We start from the raw sequence: 21,889 nt of genomic DNA, 5'->3' as shown, positions 1-21,889 counted from the left end.
AGAGATGGCACCCAGGAATCTGCATTTAAAACAAACTTCTTAGGTACTTGCTACTCAAAGTGGGGTTCTCAGACCAGCAATATTGGTCTCACCTGAAAACTTGTTAAAAATGCAGAATCTCAGGCCCCACCCCGGATCTACTGAATTAAAATCCACATTTAACAAAATCCTCAGGTGAAGCTTTGGTATATTAAAGTTTGAGAAGCATAGGCCTAAATCATGTTTATACACCTTGGAGAGTGAGAACCACTGACCTAACACCATCAAAAGGTTCTTAGAATAGGGTCTACATTCGGGTTTGGGCCATGGAAAATGGTTGCTTGGCTCACCCAGAGGAATAAGAAAGTTACACAGCCTGCAGATTCCCTTTCTGCATTTAAGATCACTTCAGTCTATGCGGATTGTCTAATTCTCAATGTATGCAACTGCAAAAGTGCGTTTTCATGCTGAAGCTTGAAACTTTCTTGCTGACCATTGTTTTCCAAGGATGTTTAACATGGCCACCATTAGTGTGATGGAATTTCACACTAGTATCCAATCAACTTTTGTAGGCTGGCCTTTGCTAAATGAGTTACCAGTGACATCCAGATGGCTGATATTTTAAACAAGTCAATTTTGTTGTCTATGCATTTTATTCATTCATTCAGTAAGCATGTACTGAGTGTGACCAGGAACTGTTCTAGGGGAGAGAGTGGTGGATACAACAACTAAGGTCCACGCTCTCATAGAGCTTCCATTAGAATAGAGAGGAGAGAAAAACAGCCAACAAGCACATGAGTCTGAGAGCAATAAATGCTATGAAGAAAATAAAAAAAGAGCAACACGAAGTAACATTAACTGCAGAACTGTTTGTACCCTTCTCAAATGTATTCTACAAGTTTCTCAAAAGTTATTGAGTAAAACCAGTTATCAGAACATTAAAAGGCATCTCTGATTCTTATTAATTTGGCACAATTACTGCTATTCCAAATAAATTCAGAAATGGAGGAAGTTATTTAGTACGATAGAAAAGGGTGCATAACTAATACATATAAGAACCATACAGGGACTTCCCTGGTGGTCCAGTGGTTAAGACTCCGCCCTTCCAGTGCTGGGGAGGTGGGTTTGACCCCTGGTCGGGGAACTAAGATCCCACATACCCTGGCGTGGCCAAAAAAAAAAAAAAGAACCATACATATAAGAAGCGTCCAGCAATAGAAGATGCTTGGTTGGTTGTGAGCATTGTAACAAACTCTGCGGCATCTTATGGCATTTTTGCCATGGGTCTCAGTTTCTCTAGCCTTTGAGTTATTAAGTACACTTGATGCAGGGGATGGAAACTCTTTGCAGGTCCCTGCCTGACCTAGATTCCTCTCTGGGAATGGCCCCTCTGGCCGTTGTGTGAATTCCATGACAACAATCTATAAGCTGAGCAGTGACGAGTCAGACTTCCTCTTTCAGGAATTTGAGACCCACTCAGACTGGAGTCAGCCAACGGCAGGTGCGTAGACTTATATGGATGTGGACACCATGTGTGGGTCAAAGTTTGGAGGGCAGGTAACTTGAGTAAGCAGAGACCACAGGTTTAGGAGAATGTCATAAATAGAAGGAAGATAGCAGACATAACGGCAACACCAGAGGGCAGCCATTCCCTCCATCCCCATGAGGTCCAGTGGGACCACCTACAGTGACCAAGCCCAGCCTAGAGGCAAGTCTAAACCTTATCCGGCATCTGTCACATCCAGTTCCACAAATTTTGCCGTCTAAGTGGGTCAGGTCCCAGGAGCAGGGACGTGAATCCAAGGGCATTTGGCTATATCTGGAAGACATTTTTTCACGTCTTGCTTTTTTTCTTTAAAATAAATTGGGGAGGCATTTTACCCTAGAATATATCTGTGCTTAATAAAAAGTGTTTTCCTACAATACGATGTCATGTATCCCTGTGGATTCTGAATTCCTGACTCACTAGCCCTAGTTTGAGAAACAGTTTGTCAGCCTTCCAGTTTTTGTAGGTGGGAAGCATGAAGCCTGGAGACGATAAGGGCCTTTCTTCTTTCCATCTTGCGCTCAGTTTTCTACCCTGAAACGTGCGACGATGCGGTGCTTCCGGGGCTGCAAGGAAGATTTAAGAGACTGTGAATAAAGCGCTTAGCAAAGTGTCAGAAAAGCATACTAAGTGAGGAATAAATGGTTTCCCTCTCGATCATTCCCTGCAGCTCCCTCCGCCACCTCTTCCCGCGCCGCTTTCTTCCGCCCTTAGCCTCGCTGCCGGGCGGCCCGGCTCATCCTCCGACCGGAAGCCTGGCCGCTGCCCCCGCGTCCCGCGCGCACGTCCGGAACCGGGCACTCCCGCCGCGCCCGATCCGCCTCCCGGGCCGCGCCCCGCCACTCCCAGAGCCTGGCACCAGGTAAACGCGCCCGGCCCGGGCCCCGCAGCCCTCCCACCCTCCCGCCCAACCAGCCGATTCCGGGGCGGGAATTGGGATTCCGCCCCCACGCGAGCGGGCGCCCCAGCGGCCGAGCCTCCAGCACGCGCGCGCCGGCCCCGGGTCCCCTCTCCGGGTCCTCTTCCGGCGATCGCGGTGCCCTCTCCGGGGTAATCGGTAGCGAGACTTTTGAGCTCTGGAACTTTCGCTCAACCCGGATTTCAGCGTGGCTGGATCGGCCTCCCTAACCCCTTTCTTCAACCTCTAGTTCGGGCGCTGCGACTTGCAGGAACCTGGGAGGGTTGAGGGTTCACGATGCTTTGCCCCTTTGGCAGGATTTCTGCAATTCTTGGAGAGTCCCGACACTGAGAAGTCTGCGGGGTTTTCAGAGGCTGGGAGTGGAGCCTTATCCCGAAGACCTTATCAAAACCGTCTTGGCCCAAGACCAGGCCAGCTGGAGGACTGGTGCCCAGTGACCTTGGAGAGGCCGGCGCCTGCCGTGGGCCTGCCGGGGCCTCCACCCCAGGGGCCGCAGTCTGAGGTCAGCGATCGGCTGCCAAGGGTTCGGCCGCAGGGGTTTAAGTCTTCCCCATGGCCTCACCCCTGCTCAGAAATCTCTTCGCCTCCCGGAGGAGCCCTTCTTGAAACGTTTCCTTGTCTTGCGGCGCTCTCGTTTCCCTTGCTTTTCATCCAGATTATTGGTCAGTTTTTCTGACCTGTCTCCACTCTGGAATAGGGCCCAGCTGAGTCACAGGGGCAAATTATAAAATCATGTGTCAGAGGTCACTTAGTTCAGTCCCCGTCGGATGCTTGGAGCCCCCATACAGCAGTCTAACCAGAGTGCCTGATTTTTTTTCATCAGCTTCTCCACGTCCTGTGGCAGCGGCTTCTACTTCTGGGCTTCTCTATCCAGTTTACCTTACACTGAACCCAGTGGTGTATAGCGCATGTAGCTTTGCCGTGTTGGCCTCAGAAGGCTGCCCCTTGGGGTCTTTGGCTAGAACAGCGGCGACGGCCCTTCCCGTGCGCTTATCAGTTCACTTCTTCGCACTGACATGTGCAGAGCCCGGCCTCAGGCCCTCTCCTTTGTTCCTGGGCCAGGTGGAGCCGGGAACAGAGACTGGTGCCCCAGGAAAGTGCATTCCGCAGATATTTTCTTTCGCGCTTCTCTGTAGCTCTGACTGCCCTCATGCTTGCCGCAGCTTCTTTGGCAGCCCAGTTGTCTTCTTTCCTTTAATCTGACCCCGGGAAGTGGCCAGGCACGATCGCCCTCCCGTTACTCCAGGGTCTTGGGTAGTATGCATTGGCTTTTACCCTTGCCACAGAGTTACAGAAATTACTCTTTTGCTTGAAGGCACTGCTAGCCCTGTGCCCTCTCACCCTGTTCTGGTTTGTGAGACACTGGGCCTTCTTTGCTTACTCCCTGCAGTTGGCTTTTGGAGTTGCCTGATTTCATTTCTGTGCCGTGCACCCCTATACAAGGTGATATGTCCCAGTTTGCCTGAGACGGTTCTGGCTTACCCCATTGTCCCAGCATAATTATTAATAATGTCCACTTTCACTTTCAAAAGATTCATGATTTGGACAATTCAACTTGTCTCTGCCTCTCAAAGTTGGATGCATTCGTGTTTGTAGGCTTGGGAGTGTCACAGGGCAGCCCATGTAGGACTTGCTCTGGGCTCAGATGTGTCAGAGTCACAGTCTAGGGAACCAGAATTCCTCCAGGTCAATGCTAGCTCGTTCCCATTCTCATAGGTGGAAGGCTTCAGGTGGCTTTGTCCCCAGAGGGCAGGGGTTCCCCTCTGGCCCTGGCACAGAAATAAGTCCAAGCTGGTACTGAGAGTTATGTCTAGTCAAATTCATCCCCAGAGGTATTGTGGGGATTTATAATCAGAATCCACAGCCATGATCCAGAGAAAGGTGTTCAGAGCTCAAGCCCAGCTCCTTGACATGGTGCTTGGCTCCTGAGAACCTAACTGATGTGAAGTGTGACCAGAGTTAGGCCTGGGGTGCCCTTGGACCCTATCCCCTTCCATGCTAATCAGAGTTCTGCATGCAGACAGGACCAGTTAGCCGGGCCAGATGATAGTAAGAGTAGCATATCAGCACTTCTAACTATTTTAGGATCAGGCTGAGAGGTAGGGCACTGGCTTTCACCTGGGATGACTAACCGTACTAGTTTGCCTGGGACTGAGGGGTTTCCTGGGACTTGGGACTTTCAGTTTTAAAACTAGGAAAGTCCCGGGCAAACTGGGCTGGGTTGGCCACCCTATTCTTCATCCTTGCTGTATATTAGACCCACCCAAGGAGCCTCATGTAGAGATTTCAATTTAATTGATCCAGGTAGAGTCCCAAGTAGGGGTATTTTTTTAAACACTCCCAAGCTGATTGCAACAAACTACCAGAGTGGAGAACCATTAGGTTATAGGCAGCATTACTAAAAATCCATTGAAGGTGATTATTTTTTTAGCAGAAGTAGATACAGCTCTCAAAAGGGCATATAATCAAGTGTGTCATCCTCTCCTTATCAAGAGGGGTATCAAAATATCACTTGCCTTATTATTGTTATTGCTTTTCCCCACCCCAAGGACTTCTTCCTCATCAGTGAGGACCAGGTGTTCTCCTTTCCCAGCATGCTCCAGCACCCCCTCTCCCGTGGTAGTAGGTCAGTAGAATCACCTCATTTTGATTGGAGAGGTCAGGATTTGCGCAGTCTCAGGTGAAGCTGGCCTGAGATTTCACAGAGCTCCAGCCTCCCAGTCTGGATGATGGCCCAGGGGCCAGCCGAAGGGGCTGGGTGTACTTCAGCATCGTCCCATGGGGTACTGAGCTTGGAGATCAAGTGTCTCTGGGACTGTTCCCTCTGCAGGCCTCCAGGATCATGTGGTACGTCAGTACTCGGGGGATGGCCCCACGGGTTGACTTTGAAGGGGCCCTTTTCTCTGGCTATGCTCCGGATGGGGGCCTCTACATGCCCGAGGAGCTCCCTCAGCTGGACAGAGAGACCCTGCGTCAGTGGAGTGTGGTCTCCTACCCCAGCCTGGTGAAGGAGCTGTGTAGCCTCTTCATTGGGCCCGAGCTCATTCCAAGAGATGACTTAAATGGTGAGCAGACCCTGCCTTTCTACTCTCCCATCTCACACTTCTGCCAGCCCAGCCCACCATGGAGTTACAAATCCATCATTTAACCCCTAGGAGGTCCCTAGCCACATTTCTGAAACTTTGGAGTTTTTTCCAGACTCTGGAATCCCAGAATTGGAAATATCCCCAAAGGGTTAATTCATTCCAGCTCCCACCTCCAGTGAGATGAATGCCAAAGTGATCTGTGGAGAATTTTTTTTTTTTTTTTAATTCAAACAAAGTCACAAAAATTATAATCATCCTCATCAGTTCACTCAGTCCCATGAGAATTTTTTTTTTTTTGGCTTATTTTTTAAAAACCCTTTCAAGGTATTTCGCTATTACCCTGAGATGCTTGAATGTAGGGTATTTCCTTCCTGCGTATAAAACACCCAGACCCTCAGATTGCTGTTTTATCTCCTTTAATGGTAATTCCAGAAGGGACTTTGAGAGTGTTCTGGACCAGCTCATTTCAGACTGTTATGTGCCTACAGATTCTCTGGGGGAGTATCTTTAAAATGCAGATTCTGATTCAGTAGGTCTAGGGTGGGCCTGAGAATTCTACATTCCTATCAAATGTCCAGATGGTACTAGCGCTGCTGGTCTGTGGACCACATGTAATGGTGAGAGTTTGGGCCTGAGAAGAAGAGGACTCAAAATGTAGTTCGATGACCAGCACTGATGGTGTTGCCTGGGTACATATTAGAATTCTCAGACTTCTCGGACCTACCGATCCAAAACCTGCATTTTAAGATCCCAGGTGATTGGTTTGCTAATTAAAGTTTGAGAAACACTACTCTAGATGACCTTAGCCTTAGGTAGGATTCTAAGTAAACCATCTCAAGATTCTGGCATCACAGGTGTGAGATTAAGTAATGCAAAAACAAACAAATAAGTCTGTCTTTAGGAAGGAAAATTAGAAGAGATGAGACATTTGATTTGTTTCTTACACAGCTGTTTAATTGAATCTCATTGGCATACATGCACACAAGAAATCCAAATAATGAAGAAATTTATAAAGTAAAAAATGAAAGTCTTCCAGCACCAGTTCTGGTCTCTGGGGCCATCACAATGAGGAATCCATGAACAGTTTAGTTCATGCCTTTTCAGACATTTTTCCTAGGATTAAACAATTATATTCATACACAGTATCCTTTATGATAAAAACTTCTGGTCTTTTTATCTGGTAGCAAGAGATAGAAACTTCAAATGTAAAAGTGTAAAGAGACTGAGAGTGAACTTGAGGGACAAGAGAATAGCCTTTAATCACCGTCCAACCTCCCCTCTCTCCCCTCGCAGATCTGATCGACCGAGCCTTCAGCAGATTCCGACACAAAGAGGTGGTCCATCTATCCAGGTTGAGGAATGGGCTGAACGTGCTGGAGCTGTGGCATGGGGTCACCTATGCGTTTAAGGACCTGTCCCTGTGCTGTGCTGCACGGTTCCTGCAGTACTTCCTGGAGAAGAGGAAGAAGCACATCACCGTGGTTGTAGGTGTGCATCGTGGGCGTGCGCCCTGGAGCCCTGCAGTGCCCCAGCTTGCCAGTGTCCACCCACAGGATGCCCTCCACTGATGTCTCTTGGGGACTGTGTTACCGGTTCTTCTAGAGCAGGGTTCTTTTTCTTTTTTTTTGTAAATTGAAGTACGGTTGATTTACACTACCGTGTGTGTGTGTGTGTGTGTGTGTGTGTACAGCACAGTGATTCAGTTATACATTATCTATCTATCTATCTATCTATCTATCTATCTATCTATCTATCTATCTATCTATCTATTCTTTTTCAGATTCTTTTCCCTTATAGTTTATTACAAAATACTGAGTACAGTTCCCTGTGCTCTACAGTAGGTCCTTGTTGGTTATCTATTTTATGTATAATAATGTGTATGTGATAATCCCAACCTCCTAATTTATAGAGCACGGTTCTTAAACTTTTCTTGTGCCACAGACCCTTTTGACAGTCTGGTGGAGGCTGTGGAACCTTCTTAGAATAATATTTTAAATACATAAAACACACAGAGGGCTTCCCTGGTGGCTCAGTGGTTGAGAATCTGCCTGCCAATGCAGGGCACACGGGTTCGAGCCCTGGTCTGGGAAGATCCCACATGCCGCGGAGCAACTGGGCCCGTGAGCCACAACTACTGAGCCTGCGCGTCTGGAGCCTGTGCTCCGCAACAAGAGAGGCCGCGATAGTGAGAGGCCCGCGCACCGTGATGAAGAGTAGCCCCCGCTTGCCGCAACTAGAGAAAGCCCTCGCACAGAAACGAAGACCCAACACAGCCAAAAATAAATAAATAAATATTAATTTAATTAAAAACAAACAAACAAACAAACAAACAAAACACACAGAAGCTATGGCGCCAAGCTCACAGATGCCCTGATTTCTATCCGTGGATCCCTTGGAGGTTCAAGGACCCCAGGTTAAGTACTGGGTTCCTACCCTCCAGGATATTGCCTCACTTGGCGACAGTGCTTTAGGGGCCATTTCTTTCCTTTTCCATCTCCCTCGTCCTAAAGAGGAGGGTTCCTCCTTCTTCCCATCCAGGAACTTCTGGGGACACAGGGAGTGCTGCCATCGAGAGTGTTCAGGGGGCAGAGAACGTGGACCTCATTGTTCTGCTGCCCAAAGGTCGCTGCACAAAGATTCAGGAGCTCCAGATGACGACAGTGCTGAGAGAGAATGTCCACGTGTTTGGAGGTGAGTGTTGGGACAGAGGCTCCGGGGACAGCATGGCTTTGCCTCGAGTGGTCTGTTTTGGGAGATGGGCTGGAACAAAACTAGGCAATTGACTAGCTGACCATCCTTCCTCCTCCCCTTTCTCTCTCCTTCCCTTCCTTCATCAGTCATGTTTAGAGGTTGGTGTATGCCTTGGCTTAGCTCTGAGCAGACTCGTGGCTACACAGTCTCAGAAAGTACTGGAGGTGACAGGTGCATAAACCAATACTGACAGTACAACCGAGGAAGCGCAGGTTTAAAACCATACCCCAAAGAATGCCACTTCCCTGCACGTTCACCCTGCTGGTGCCATATCTACAGGCAGCTACCCAGAGTCATAGCCTGAGCCAAGTGACTTGGGTTCTGTCCCAGGGCCCTGAAGTTCAGATGGCAAAAACACGTTTAATAATTATTTTAAGAGAATGTGCCGTTGCATGTTGGCAGCTCATGCCCTCCCTTGCAGTGTTGAATCAACTAAGCTATGCACTTGGTTAGCAGGTCTAAGTATTTAAAATAAGAAGCTACTCAGTGGGACCCATCGCTAGTGACCCCTCTTCCTGAGCCACATCATGAATCGTAGCGTTTTGTGTTTGCAGAAAGGCAAAAAGCCATCTCCTTAATGTCTGGCCATCTATTCTGAGTGCATTTAATCATTGCGGAGCTCAAGAGTGTAGGAAGGCGGGATGAGTTTGAGTGGAGCCATACTTTTTGTTTTTTATTTCTACCTCTGACACCCTACTACACCCCAGGTAGCCCCCAGGAAGGGGTTGGAATATGAGCAATAGGGGTCTTGCTGAGGTTTTGTGCACTGTGGCCTTGGGCAAGCTGTCCAGGTGGCCTGGCTTGGTTTGGTCACTCACCTGGCAGGACAGCAGATGTGGTGACAGAAGACCTTCCTTCTATAACTGGCCTGGCCTCCTGTTATAATCCCATAGATGATGTTTTTATGTGACACCAATTTTGTCAAGGACCAAAAGAACAGTGAAAACGAACCTTACCCATGGGAGTAACATGAATATTCTTTGTCCATTTGTTCAAGAGCAAACAAAAAGCCCCTTCTACTCTTTTCTTTAGCAAGCACATACGCATTCCACTGAAAAGTTTATGGTTTAGCTAAGGTGGGTGTTGGCAAAAATCTTACACATTAGCCTTGGTAATGAATTACCCATATCTGGCTGCATTTTCCTGCAGTCATGGCAAGATTTTAATGTACAATATTCAGGTTCCTGAGTGTCCCTGTTACACCCTAAGCACCAAAATTGCTATTTATGAATCTAGGACTGTCTTTGCCTAGAATCAAAGCAGAGAATAGCTTTTTGTACCTCTATTCTGCACCTACGCCCTTCTCTCCTTGTACACAGATATTGGAAGGCTTTGACCTAAGGGCATGTATAGAAGCACCATTCCTGACCATGGGGTGGAGAATGGTGCACCTTTGAAAAATAGTGGCGGGGACTTCCCTGGTGGTCCAGTGGTTAAGACTCCACGCTTCCAGCACAGGTGGCATGGGTTCGACCCTTGTTGGGGAACTAAGATCCTGCATGCTCTGTGGCATGGCCAAAAAATTTTAAAAAGAAGAAAGAAAGAAAAGAAAAATAGTGGCAGACATGTGGATGGTGATGAATGCAGTATGTCATAAATGTGCTATTGCCTGAGCCAAAGGGCATTTCTGTTTCATACACATTCTGAGCTTCAAGAAAATAAGGCAGGAACCTTTAAAGGAATTAGTTTTTGTTTCTAAAACAGGACTGTTCAAATTCTTCCTTTCCTTTCTGGAATCTTCTGATTTGGTTTCCAGGAGGACGTGTGTTAGTTCGGGAGCTAACGGTGGGTGTTTTCCGTTTGGCTGTTGAGCTCAGGGAGTAGAGATGGGCCACCTGGATTGTTGTGTGTTGGACGCTGATATTTTCTAAAGTCATGAATTTCCATATACATTGTATACTTGGTTCTTCTTAAGCACAGGATAATCAGCAAGTGCCAGTTATATATTATTTGGGATGTTTTTGGTTGGAAGTAACAGAAAATCTAACTCAGACTGGCTTGAACAGGGATATTTTTCAGCTCATGTACCTGGAAGTCTAGAGGCGGGATAGGCTCCCGATTGGCTGGTTCACTGCCTTCAGGGAGCCAGGTTCTCTGCTCCATCTTCCCTTCAGCCTCATTCCTCTTGTGGCGTATGATGGTTACTGAAGGTAACCAAGTCTCTCTTCCTGTGGCTCTCTCTTAAAAACAGTGAATCTTTTCCTAGCACCCCAGCAAATATCCCCCTTGTACATGGGTCTGGAGTCAGTCCTGCAGCCTCATTACTGCTACACGATGAAGGGTGGAATGAATAGTAACCTCAGTGCCGGGCTTCCCTGGTGGCGCAGTGGTTAAGAATCCGCCTGCCAGTGCAGGGAACACGGGTTCAAGCCCTGGTCCCAGAAGATACCACATGCTGTAGAGCAACTAAGCCCGTGCACCACAACCACTGAGCCTGCGCTCTAGAGCCTGCAAGCCACAACTACTGAGCCCACATGCCACAATGACTGAAGCCCGAGCACCTAGAGCCCGTGCTCCACAGCAAGAGAAGCCACCATAATGAGAAGCCTGCACGCCGCAACGAAGAGTAGCCCCCTACTCGCCGCAACTAGAGAAAGCCCGCGCACAGCAACAAAGACCCAACTCAGCCATAAATAAATAAATAAATAAATAACCTCAGTGCCTACTCTGGCATTTCCCCTGATAATCTTCCCCTGCTGTCCTCCCAGTTTGGACCCAGTGGAGAAACAGACCCAGGTTTCAGATAAGAGAACAATATCGGCTCGATTGCTGGTTGGGCTGGGTTGACGAGTACAACTTGGAGTAGGAACCCACGTGGGAAGAGCGACTCTTTCCCTCCAGCCCCTGATGGAGGACGGTGAAGTAAAGCTCAGCCTCTCACCATCTCACAACATGATAAACCATCCCTCCTTGTTCCCAGAGACTGGGGAAGTGGGCATGGAATACAGAGAGGAATTCTTCCCCCAATATCCCAGAAAGCTGACATTTTATATCTAGTTTTAGATAATGGTAGAAACATTGGAAATGTGACAACAAGGATATGAGACATGGTTTGAGGGAAGGTCCCAGCAGGATGGGCTCAGCCTAGGAGCACGTGCTGACCTTATGGGCACATGCTGGACCCCTGGGGGTTCTTCGTGCTCCCGATAACTCCCTCTCCTCTCTCCTCTGACAGTGGAGGGGAACAGCGATGAGCTGGACGAGCCCATCAAGGCCGTGTTTGCCGATGTGGCCTTTGTCAAGGAGCACAACCTGATGAATCTGAATTCAATCAACTGGTCCCGCGTCCTCGTGCAAATGGCCCACCACTTCTTCGCTTATTTCCGGTGTGCACCAGCCTTAGACTTGCACCCACTGCCCCCCGTGGAGGTGGTTGTACCATCGGGGGCTGCCGGTAACCTCGCAGGTAAGGAGACCCCTGTGCTTTCCAGAAAAATGCCTGTGGTCTCCGTCCTCCCAGCTGCACTTTGGTGTAACCATGAGGAGAAAGGTTGGGTCCTAAGTGATGGGAAACTACACACAAGAAGCTTCCAGAAAACTTCCCCCAACTCCCTGGGGGGACATCCTGGCCTCTTGCCGCAGGGGAAGAATGATGGGTTAAGCCTGAGGTGCTCCGGCTGCCTGGTCTGATGTGTTTGCTCAGCAGAGTGTGGGGAGACTGGGTCAAGGTTCAGCCGCTGGCCCGGCTGGCAGTGCCCTCTGCCAGGAACGTGGACTTTCCTCCCAGCTCCTGCCAGCTGCCCGCTCTGAAGATAAGGGCTCGCCTGGCACAGCGTGTTTTCCCTGGAGACCGTGTGATGAGTCCTGGACTTAGGCTTCTGGGCCCAGTTCTGTCCTTTACCAGATAAACGTCTTGTCCCTTAGACTCAGCAACTCAACTATCAAAGGGAGATTGGAATACTTATCATATCTCTCAGGATGACCACGAGGCGCAAATAAGATTCTTTATGCGTGTATGTGAACTTTGTGAGGGTCAAGAGCTATAGAGCTACATGGCATTAAAATCATTTTCTATAATAATACTTAACATTTATCAAGCACTGACTATGCATCGGGCACTGCTCTAAATGCTTCTCTCCTATTAACTCCTTAAATCCTCACAACGCGCCTATGAGGGGGACGAGACTATTATTTCCATTTTATAACGAGGAAGCTGAGGCACAGAGAAGTCGGTCAGCCTGCCCCTGGTTACACAGCAGTCAGTCCCAGAGCCTGCATCCTCACAAGCATGCAAGGCTGCCTCCTGATTGGCATGACTTTTTTTCTGATGGTTCTGTTAGTGGCATCGCTTCTGATGGGTGTCCAGGATGGCTGGAGGTGAGACCATGAAAGTATCTTAGCGGTCAGGAGTCTTCCTGACTTCAGCTAACACAGGGATGGAAAGAATGGCAAGCTGGCTGTTAGACAAGGATGGCTCAGCCTTCTTCCCCATCCATGGGGTGAAGCCCACCACACTGCCCATTTCCATCACCCTCCAGGGAGTGATGCCACCTGCACATGTCCCAGTGTCTGCCACAGTGCCTGGCACAAAAGCAGTGTTTGCAGAGGGAACTCCGATCTAGCCCTGCTCCATCAGGAACTAGCTGCTTGACCTTAAGCCCCTGGACCTCTTCAGCCTCCGTTGCTCCTCTGTCATACAAGGATATCATGATGCTTACTGAGGACCACGTGAAATAAGACTGTGAATGTGCTTTGCAAAATTAAGAGTGATATTGGGTGGTGCGGTTATCCTTAACTCCTTTTACCTACTCATCAGAGATAAACCATTCGTGGCAGTAGGAACCTTCCCAAAAACTACGTTGCCTTTCTGGGCTTTCCATCTTTCAGGGTGAGGAATTCCTTGTTTGTTCCATGCAAACAGACACTGCTATTAGGGTAGACTGAGGCTGCTACTCTGTCCCCCCTCAGTCCCTTTGCAGGGGATGCAGTCTGAGGGCGCTGGTTCTAGGAGACTGAGTCACGGGACTCAGCATGTGCTCTAGACTTAGACAGACCTAGTTCAAGTCCTTAGTCTGCCACTTAGCAGGCTTTGGATGGGTCATTTCAGCTTCTCAGAATCTCCATTTTCTCTTCTGCAAATGGTGGCAAGTACGTGTCAGTACCTGCTTGGGGGCAGGGTTTGGCACGGGAACAGTGTCAGGGCGCAGTAAACTTCTCCTCCTACTCTTTCCTTCTTTTTTTCGTAACAGCTTCATTGCTCTATGATTCCCATATCATACACTTCACCCACTTAAAGTATACAACTTAATAGTTTTTAGTGCACACAGATTTGTGCAGCCATCACCATAATCAGTTTTAGAACATTTTCATCACCCTAAAAGGAAGTCCTGTTCCTTTAGCAGTCATTCCCCATTTCCCCTCATCCCTCCCAGCTTTAGGCAGCCACTAATCTATTTCGTCTCTATAGATTTTCCTATTCTGGACATTTTATATAAATAGAATCATCCAATATGCGGCCTTCTTTCACTTAGTGTAATGTTTTCAAGGCTCATCTGTGTTGTAGCATATATCAGTACTTTATTCCTTTTTATGGCTGAATACTATTCTATTGTATAGATATACCACATTTTGTTTATCCATTTATCAGTTAATGCACATTTGGATTGTTTCAGTTTTTTAGTTGTTATGAATAATGCTGCTATGAACATTCGTGCATAGGTTTTTTGTGTGGACCTGCTCTCAGTTATCTTGAGTATATATAAACTAGGAGTGGATTTCTGGGTCATACCGGAACTCTGTGCTTAACTTTTTGAGAAACTGCTGGACTGTTTTCTGAAGTGGCTGTACCATTTTACATTCCAACCAACAGTGTATGGGGGGGTTCCAGTTTCTCCACATCCTGACCAAGACTTGTTATTATCTATCATTTTGATTCTAGCCATCCTAGTGGGTATGAAGTGGTATGTCATTGTGATTTTGGTTTGTGTTTTCCTGATGACTAATGATGTTGAGTATCTTTTCATGTGTTCATTGGCTATTTGTATATCTTCTTTGGAGAAATATGTACTCAAGTCCTTTGCCTATTTTGTAATTGGGTTATTTGTATTTTTATTGTTGAGCTGGAAGAAATCTTTATATATTCTGGCTTCAAGTCCTATATCAGATATATGATTTGCAAATAGTTTTTCGTATTCTGTGGGTTGTCTTTTCATTTTCTTGATAGTCTCCTTTGAAGCACAAAAGCTTCAAAAAGCACAAAATCTTCTTAATTTTGATGAAGTCCAATTCATCTACTTTTTTTTCTTTTGTTGTTTGTGCTTTTGGGGTTGTGTCTAAGAAACCATTGTTCTCCTCTCTTAAGCTGGGTTCATCGCTCAGAAGATGGGCCTGCCCATCCACCTGGTCGTGGCAGTGAACTACAATGACATCATCCACAGGACCGTCCAGCGGGGAGACTTCTCTCTGTCTGAGGCCGTCAAACCAACCTTGGCATCAGCTATGGACATTCAGGTGGGGCCTGTGAGGCGATGTGCAGGTCTGACCCAGGTGTTGGTCGGGTGGAGGTGGACAAGGGCTGAGGTCAGTGTGACCCTCGGGACCCTGCCTTTCTGCCCAGGTGCCGTACAACATGGAGAGGATCTTCTGGCTGTTAGCTGGCTCTGACAGCCAGGTGACAAGAGCCCTCATGGAGCAGTTTGAAAGGACCGGAAGTGTGAGTCTACCCAAGGAATTGCACAGCAAGGTCAGTTACCACCCACACACCATGGAGAAAGGAAAGGGTGCAGCCACAAGACCAAGACTTGGGGTTTGAAAATCTGTTCAAGGAAAGGGGATGCTTGTTTCTTGAGTACCTACTATGAGCCTGGCACTTCTGCAGTCACTTCATGTGGATTTCTTTGTTGAATGAGGAGAGGCAGTAGAGGTTATTGGTTTAGAGTCAGGTGGGGCTTAACTCCAAGCCAGCTGTGAGACCTTGGACCAGTTTCTTAAATTCCGTGCTTCAATTTCCTCATCTATAAAATGGGGATAAAGAGAATGCCTGCCTCATAGCATTGTTGAATTTTAAGTCAAATAATACCCATGAAGCCCTTTGTATACTGCCTGGCAATATAGGGCTTAATATATTAGCTGTTGTTTTTATTTATTATTGTTGATTTCCAATAATAACTGGAAGCCACTTTTCCCATCCAGTATGAGCAGAGACTATTGTTCTATTAGCTTTTTTTTTTTTTAAAAAGGAAGGAGAAATTTTATCTCCACAGATGGGTAGGAGTCTAGGGAGGGATTGCTTTTATTTTAAGGTAACCTGGTGATGAAAACTTATTTAATATAAAAAAAGAATTTCATATATTGAATTTGCTTTTAATTTTCTCTGCCACATTCCCACCAAATCGTCATCCAGACTGTGTATATCTCCAGTGCCTAGGACCTAACTACCTCACATCAGCTCTAATCATTATGAAGTTCTTTATGTCAAGCTAGAACCTGTTACTTCTTAGCTTGTGCACTGGTGAGCCATCTGATTCCCATACTTGTAGAGAATCTTCATTTACCTGCTAAGCCTTCCTGGTTCCTTTAGCTGTCCCTTACATGACGTAATTTTGAGTGGTCAATGTGCATCTTAAAGGGTTGTCTCCAGAACTAGATACACCCACACAGACTGGAGTGGAATTTCTGTCTTCTGGAATCTATGCTTCTTTTGATGAAACCTGTCTTAATTAGTTTGGACTGCTATAACAAAGTACCACAGACTTGTGGCTTAGAAACAACACAAATGTACTTCTCACAGTTCTGGAGACCGGAGGACTGAGGTCAGGGTGCCATGGTTGAGTTCTGGTGAGGGCCCTCTTCTGGGTTGTAGTTGGTTGCCTTCTCATATGTGGAAGGAGATTTAGCTAGCCCCCTGGCCTTTTCTTATAAAGACACTAATCCCATTCATGAGGGCTCCACCCTCATGACCTAATTACCTCCCAAAGGCCCCACCTCCAAATACCATCATATTGGGATTAGGGCTTCAACATATAAATTTGGGAGGGACACAAACATTCAGACCGTAACACAACCGAAGTTCAACTTATTTAATGGTTTGTATTGACATCCACAATCCTTCTCCTCATGTAGATGAGGTGCTCCATGAAGACAGACATCATATCCCCCAATTCTTCATTCTCTCCCCCACTGTACACGTAGAAGATACTCCAACTGCTGGAACAGCATTCATTCATTCATTCATTCACTCATTCGTATTACATATTGACCATGAGTCAGGAGCTATGCTTGGTGCTGGAGATACAAAGATAAATAAAACACATGCATTGTCTTCTGTGAACCCTAATGGGTCAGGAAGGTATCTAAACAATTTATAATACCCTGTGGTCTCTATTGGTCGCAGTTGAGTATATGCAGGGTTTTTGGCACATTGTAAGCATGCAGTGCATTTTCAGAGAATGATCAAATAAACCATCTACACCAAGGGAGCACTGAGAAGGGAGTCTTCCTCTGTCTGAAGGTAGTGGGGAGTTTTCCTAAAGGAGGTGCCACAAGAGCTGGGTGGGAACTGACGGGAAGCTATTCTCACATCCACAGGAAGGGGGCGTGCCAACAACAAAGCAGCAGGAATGCTTGAGTGCCCTTACCCTGTGTTCTGTCCCATTGTTGAACAAGACTATACACTAATTTGCTGATTCATGAGCCAAATTCTAACTAAATGTGTTGACCTGAAACTCAAAGGTATCCTTCCCCTAACTTGAGGGAATCCATTTAAAACTGGGAAACGTGGGAAACCAGATTTTTCTCTGAGCTGAATCTGAGCCATTCAATCTGAACGTTTCATTCGAGTTTCTCGTGTGTATCTGGCTATGTTACGTGGTGGGAATTTTCTCCCCTTTTCCCCACTTCCCCTCAGCCCTGATTCCCACCCCTCTGGCCCTGAAACCTGTCAGCTTTCAGAGGCAGTAACGTCTCAGTCAGTGTCAGACGAGGCCATCATCCAGACCATGGGCCGCTGCTGGGAAGAGAATCAGTACTTGCTGTGCCCTCACTCGGCCGTGGCCGTGAGCTACCATTACCAGCAGGCGGACAGGCGGCAGCCCAGGTACAGGTGGTGGGCGCCTGTGTGTCGGGGGAACCCCTTGGCTTTCAGGGGTCCTCCTCTTCCCCAAGCAGGGGACAGAGGAATGGGAACAAATGGCCTTTTTTTTTTTTTGGCTGCCCCTTGCTGCATGCGGGATCTTAGTTCCCTGACCAGGGGTGGAACCCAGGCCCCCCTGCAGTGGAAGCGCAGAGTCTTAACCACTGGACCGCCAGGGAAGTCCCACAAATGGCTTTCATGAGCACGATGGGTGCTGCGTGGAACTGTGTCCTGAGACTGTGATCCTGGAAGAGGGAGCTGGGCCTCCAACAAGGAGGAGCAATTTGCTTGCAGAGTCATTGCAGAGATAAGTTCAAGGGACCAAACATGTCTTTTTCTCTCTCTCTTTCTCTCCACCCTACCTCTAACCTTCCCCTGTTCCTTCTTCTCCCTCCTGGCCTTCGTGCTGCCCCTGTCCCTCTGTCTTCTGTCTTCCGCCCCCTGTTCCCACCTGCCCTGCCTCCGCAGCCCTCCCTGCTCTTGTCTGGCTCCCGCCTCTGCAGCCAAGTTCCCGGAGGCCGTGCTGGCTGCCGGGCTGACCCCGGAGACTCCCGCGGAGATCCTCGCCCTGGAGCACAAGGAGGCGCGCTGTACCCCGATGCGGAAGGGTGACGACTGGACGCGGATGCTTCGGGGCCTGATTGAGGACCTGAGCCGGCAGCGGCAGGGGCGCTTCTGGAAAGCGCCGGCGTAGCCAGGCTGGAGCTGGCTTCCTTTAGGCTTCGGACCCTGGGAGGTGTCCCCTCTGAGCTGCCTTGCGCACCTTCTCTCCATGCTTCGGACCCTGGGAGGTGTCCCCTCTGAGCTGCCTTGCGCACCTTCTCTCCATGCAGGTGCCTTGTGCACCTTCTCTCCATGCTTCGGACCCTGGGAGGTGTCCCCTCTGAGCTGCCTTGCGCACCTTCTCTCCATGCAGGTGCCTTGCGCACCTTCTCTCCATGCTTCGGACCCTGGGAGGTGTCCCCTCTGAGCTGCCTTGTGCACCTTCTCTCCATGCAGGTGCCTTGTGCACCTTCTCTCCATGCTTCGGACCCTGGGAGGTGTCCCCTCTGAGCTGCCTTGTGCACCTTCTCTCCATGCAGGTGCCTTGCGCACCTACTCTCCATGCAGGTGCCTTGCGCACCTTCTCTCCATGCAGGTGCCTTGCGCACCTTCTCTCCATGCTTCGGACCCTGGGAGGTGTCCCCTCTGAGCTGCCTTGTGCACCTTCTCTCCATGCAGATGCCTTGTGCACCTTCTCTCCATGCTTCGGACCCTGGGAGGTGTCCCCTCTGAGCTGCCTTGTGCACGTTCTCTCCATGCAGGTGCAGGAGTTTCTCAGGGTCTGGAGCCAGCGGGCTGTGCTGTTCCCTGGCTGCTCGGTGCTCTCACCGTGGCTGGCTGGCCGTGCTGGGCCTGGTCACCGGGGGGGCGGGGAGGGAGTCGGGGATGATTGCTGGGGGTGCACCCCCAGGGCCAGAAAGTGCAGGAACATCACTGCTTCCTGTGAAACTCTCAGGGCCTGCAAATGAAAAGTCTGGGGCTCAGGGGCAACATTGGCTCCAAGATTTTGGACCCCCAGATCCTAAAACCTGTGCAGGTGGGGCCCGCTCCCTCCATTACCACAGGTCTGGCTCTGAGCCTTAGTTTATCTGGTCCCCAGGTCAGATCCAGAGGTCTTGGCCACAGGGCTTCCACCCTGTCAAACGTTGGGCATCCCTGGAATAAAAGTGCAGGTTCAGGGTGATGGTGACTCTGTGTGCCCTGTGGGCAGAGCCCGGTGCCTGTCAGGTGGTGATGGTGGTGCCATGGTGTCCCACATCCATCTGCTGCCCCACGTTGGCAGGGGGGCAGGTGGCACAGGAGTTGGGGTTCAGGATCACCAGATCCAGGCCATGTAGGAAAGCAGGGGCTTCAAACTAGGTCAAGTTGCCCTGTTGCTCATGTACCAGGTTCACCATCCTTATTAAACCAAGTCATGGTCATAGCAGCGAGAAGCAATGATCCCTCTTTAAACACTAAATAAAGTCCAAATGCCTACATTTCCATAGGTACCTCCATAATCACGCTGCTCCAGAGAAGTCAAGTTGTTCTTTCCACTGAAGACATGACTCACGCTCTCCCCTCTCCATGCCTTTGACCCTGCACTTGCCTCTGGGAGACTGTCCTTCTTTGATGAACCCACAAGTCCCATCTCACAGGCTATTTGTCTTGGTTCCTGGTACTTGTTTACTGTGTCTTTTTACTCATCAGCCCAGCTGGAAGTAAGGACTCCTGTTCCCAAACTCTGGCAGAACTCCAACTGTAGCTTTCTTAAGGTGTGTATTCCCTTCTGCCCTGTTTTATGGTTATCCGCTTGAGACATTATCTCTCTGTCTCTAAGCTCCTTGAAGATAGGAACAATTGTTTAACGCAAGGGCTAAAACTTTTTGGATTTGCCCCTATTGATTAAAAAACTTTTAATATGTTCTCCCAACATATGTGTACTAAATTATGTATAAACTACACAAACCGTGTGCTAAAATAGACATGAAGGAATAATAACAACACCTATATTTATCTTTTCTCCCCATTCTCCGATGGATTGCCTGTGGGCCTGTCTTTGGCAGTCCTGGTTGAACACAGTGCCTGGTACATTCCAGAACTAGCAGGAACCAGGGGCATAGCTCCCCTGTGATTGCACATCTGCCAGATACTGTGCGATAACTCTCAAAGTGTGGTCCTTCGGTTTATCCAAAATACACTCTCCTGGCCCCTACCCCAGACCTTCAGAGACAAATCTGTGGGCGTGGGTGCGCCATCTTCAGTCCTTACAAATGCCCCAAGTAAGTTTCTGTCCTCTCATTCGGGAAACGTTGGCCAGAGACTTTAAGTTTATAAATAATTTTCTTCCACAGGGAGATAGGCTTTGTTTTCACAAGGGCATGCTTTCTTCCTGCTGCTATTTTCATGATCTAGCCTGCATTGTCCAGTTCAGGAGCCACTAACCATATGTGACTGTTGAGCCCTTGCAATGTGAATAGTCTGACTAAGGAACTGAATTTTAAATTTTATTTAAGTTTAACTTACATTTAAATTTCAAAACTATTACTTGATTCAGTCATTGGAAAGCTTTTAGGTATGATTGGAAAAATGCAGGTATGTGAATCTACTTTTTCAGCTGTGAAATTTATGAAGTACATAAAATACAGATAAGTATTTCCAATGAAAATTCAATGTTCTGATTGACATGTGTCACAAATGTAAACTACATATTGGATTTCAAAGACTTCCAATGAAAAAAATCTAAAATATCTCATTAATAATTTTATACGGATGACCTGTTGAAAGGATGATATTTTGATGTATTGAGTTAAATAAAACATGTTATCAAAATTAATTCCATCTTTTTCCTTTTCCTTTTCCAGGGACATTTAAAGTTATATATGTGGTTCGCCTTTGTCTCACATTGTATTTCTACGGACAGCAGTGATCTAGGCTTTGGGTACACATGAACACACGGCAGATAGTTGTGGATTTAGTTATATTACTGGGTTCAAATCTCATGTAGATTGAGGGAAGGGGTTAGACAAACACAAACATGTGGACGTCAACACAAGCCTGAGGCTCTGGTCTCTGGGGGCCCCTCTGGAAGGCAGGTGAGGCAGGCACAGCGTGAAGGTATTTTTGGCCACTAGAGGGCACTGTTACTACCACTCTGAGGGCCGCTGTGAAAGGAGCCAGTGGGCATCTGGCCTCCAAACCTGCCTTTCCCGGCCCCCGAAGTCTAAAGGAGCTTCTGGGTCACCCAGCTTGATCTCTGCCTGCTACCTCCACAACAGAACCACTAGCCCTGCATCTATTAGGTGCCTAGGGGCTGAAAGGAGAGGCCGGAGGGCATCCTCTTACTGGAAAACTTGACATTGAAGCATGGCATTCAGCATGTAGAGAGAGGGCAGGAATGCTTTACGCACAGGAGGATGGGCGAGCACTCCTAAGGGAATGACCATGACCCTTACAGCCATCAGCACCTGACAGCTTCCGAGACACTTTAATATCCACAAGAGCGTACCTGGTGGAACCCCCAGACCCATTTATCCATTAGGCAAGACCAGCCTGATACTTCGGGGTCATGAGATATTTAGAGGCCCATGAAAATATTTTTATTTCTATTAAAAGAAGAAATGAATACAATCCGGCTTGGATTATATTCATCTTTATACCAACAGAGTAGTAAAAAAGAACTCTAAATATTTTTTGTAGAAGAACCCCTCGAAAGCAAAAGTGCCTGGAGCCCACGGAAGTCATAATGCGGCCCTCATAGGACCTGCTCTACGCCAGGTAATACTTCACCAGAATCAACTAGTTTAATCCTGACAGCAAGCCGTGAAATAGGTGTTACTACCGTCTATGTTTTAGAGATGAGGTAACCTGTCAGGGTGGTACCACGAGGGAGAAGAGGGGCTGGGACTTGAACCCAGGCATGTGGCTTCAAGTCTGACGTGTATTTTCATCTTATCACGTTGTATGGAGCTGGTCCATTCTGCTGTGGTCCGCCGCTCTCCATGCTGCCCCTGGCC

General features: G+C 48.0%; 1 protein-coding gene across 4 annotated transcripts; it reads left to right on the top strand.

Annotated features, from left to right (window-relative positions):
* Positions 1–2,251: 2,251 nt before the first annotated feature.
* On the top strand, positions 2,252–20,709 carry THNSL2 (threonine synthase like 2). Of its 4 annotated transcripts, none has more exons than XM_082357870.1 (10): positions 2,274–2,387; positions 2,741–2,946; positions 5,275–5,509; positions 6,824–7,018; positions 8,069–8,221; positions 11,457–11,687; positions 14,583–14,731; positions 14,838–14,963; positions 17,164–17,315; positions 17,820–20,709. In XM_082357870.1, exons 3-10 carry the CDS (start codon positions 5,287–5,289, stop codon positions 18,043–18,045), a joined length of 1,455 nt encoding a protein of 484 aa, XP_082213996.1. In that variant the 5' UTR covers positions 2,274–2,387; positions 2,741–2,946; positions 5,275–5,286; the 3' UTR covers positions 18,046–20,709. The 4 variants fall into 4 exon arrangements, 3 of the variants coding, with proteins under 3 accessions (XP_082213997.1, XP_082213996.1, XP_082213995.1); XR_014235085.1 differs by lacking the exon at positions 2,741–2,946 and having other exon boundaries at positions 2,293–2,387; positions 17,820–18,489; positions 18,656–20,709; XM_082357871.1 differs by lacking the exon at positions 2,741–2,946 and having other exon boundaries at positions 2,252–2,387.
* Positions 20,710–21,889: the final 1,180 nt, after the last annotated feature.

The sequence above is a fragment of the Balaenoptera borealis genome (genome assembly GCF_965194805.1).
Source record: "Balaenoptera borealis genome assembly, chromosome: 15".
In the NCBI taxonomy this organism is placed as follows: Eukaryota; Metazoa; Chordata; class Mammalia; order Artiodactyla; family Balaenopteridae; genus Balaenoptera; species Balaenoptera borealis.
This window is presented reverse-complemented; position numbering and strand designations above follow the sequence as displayed.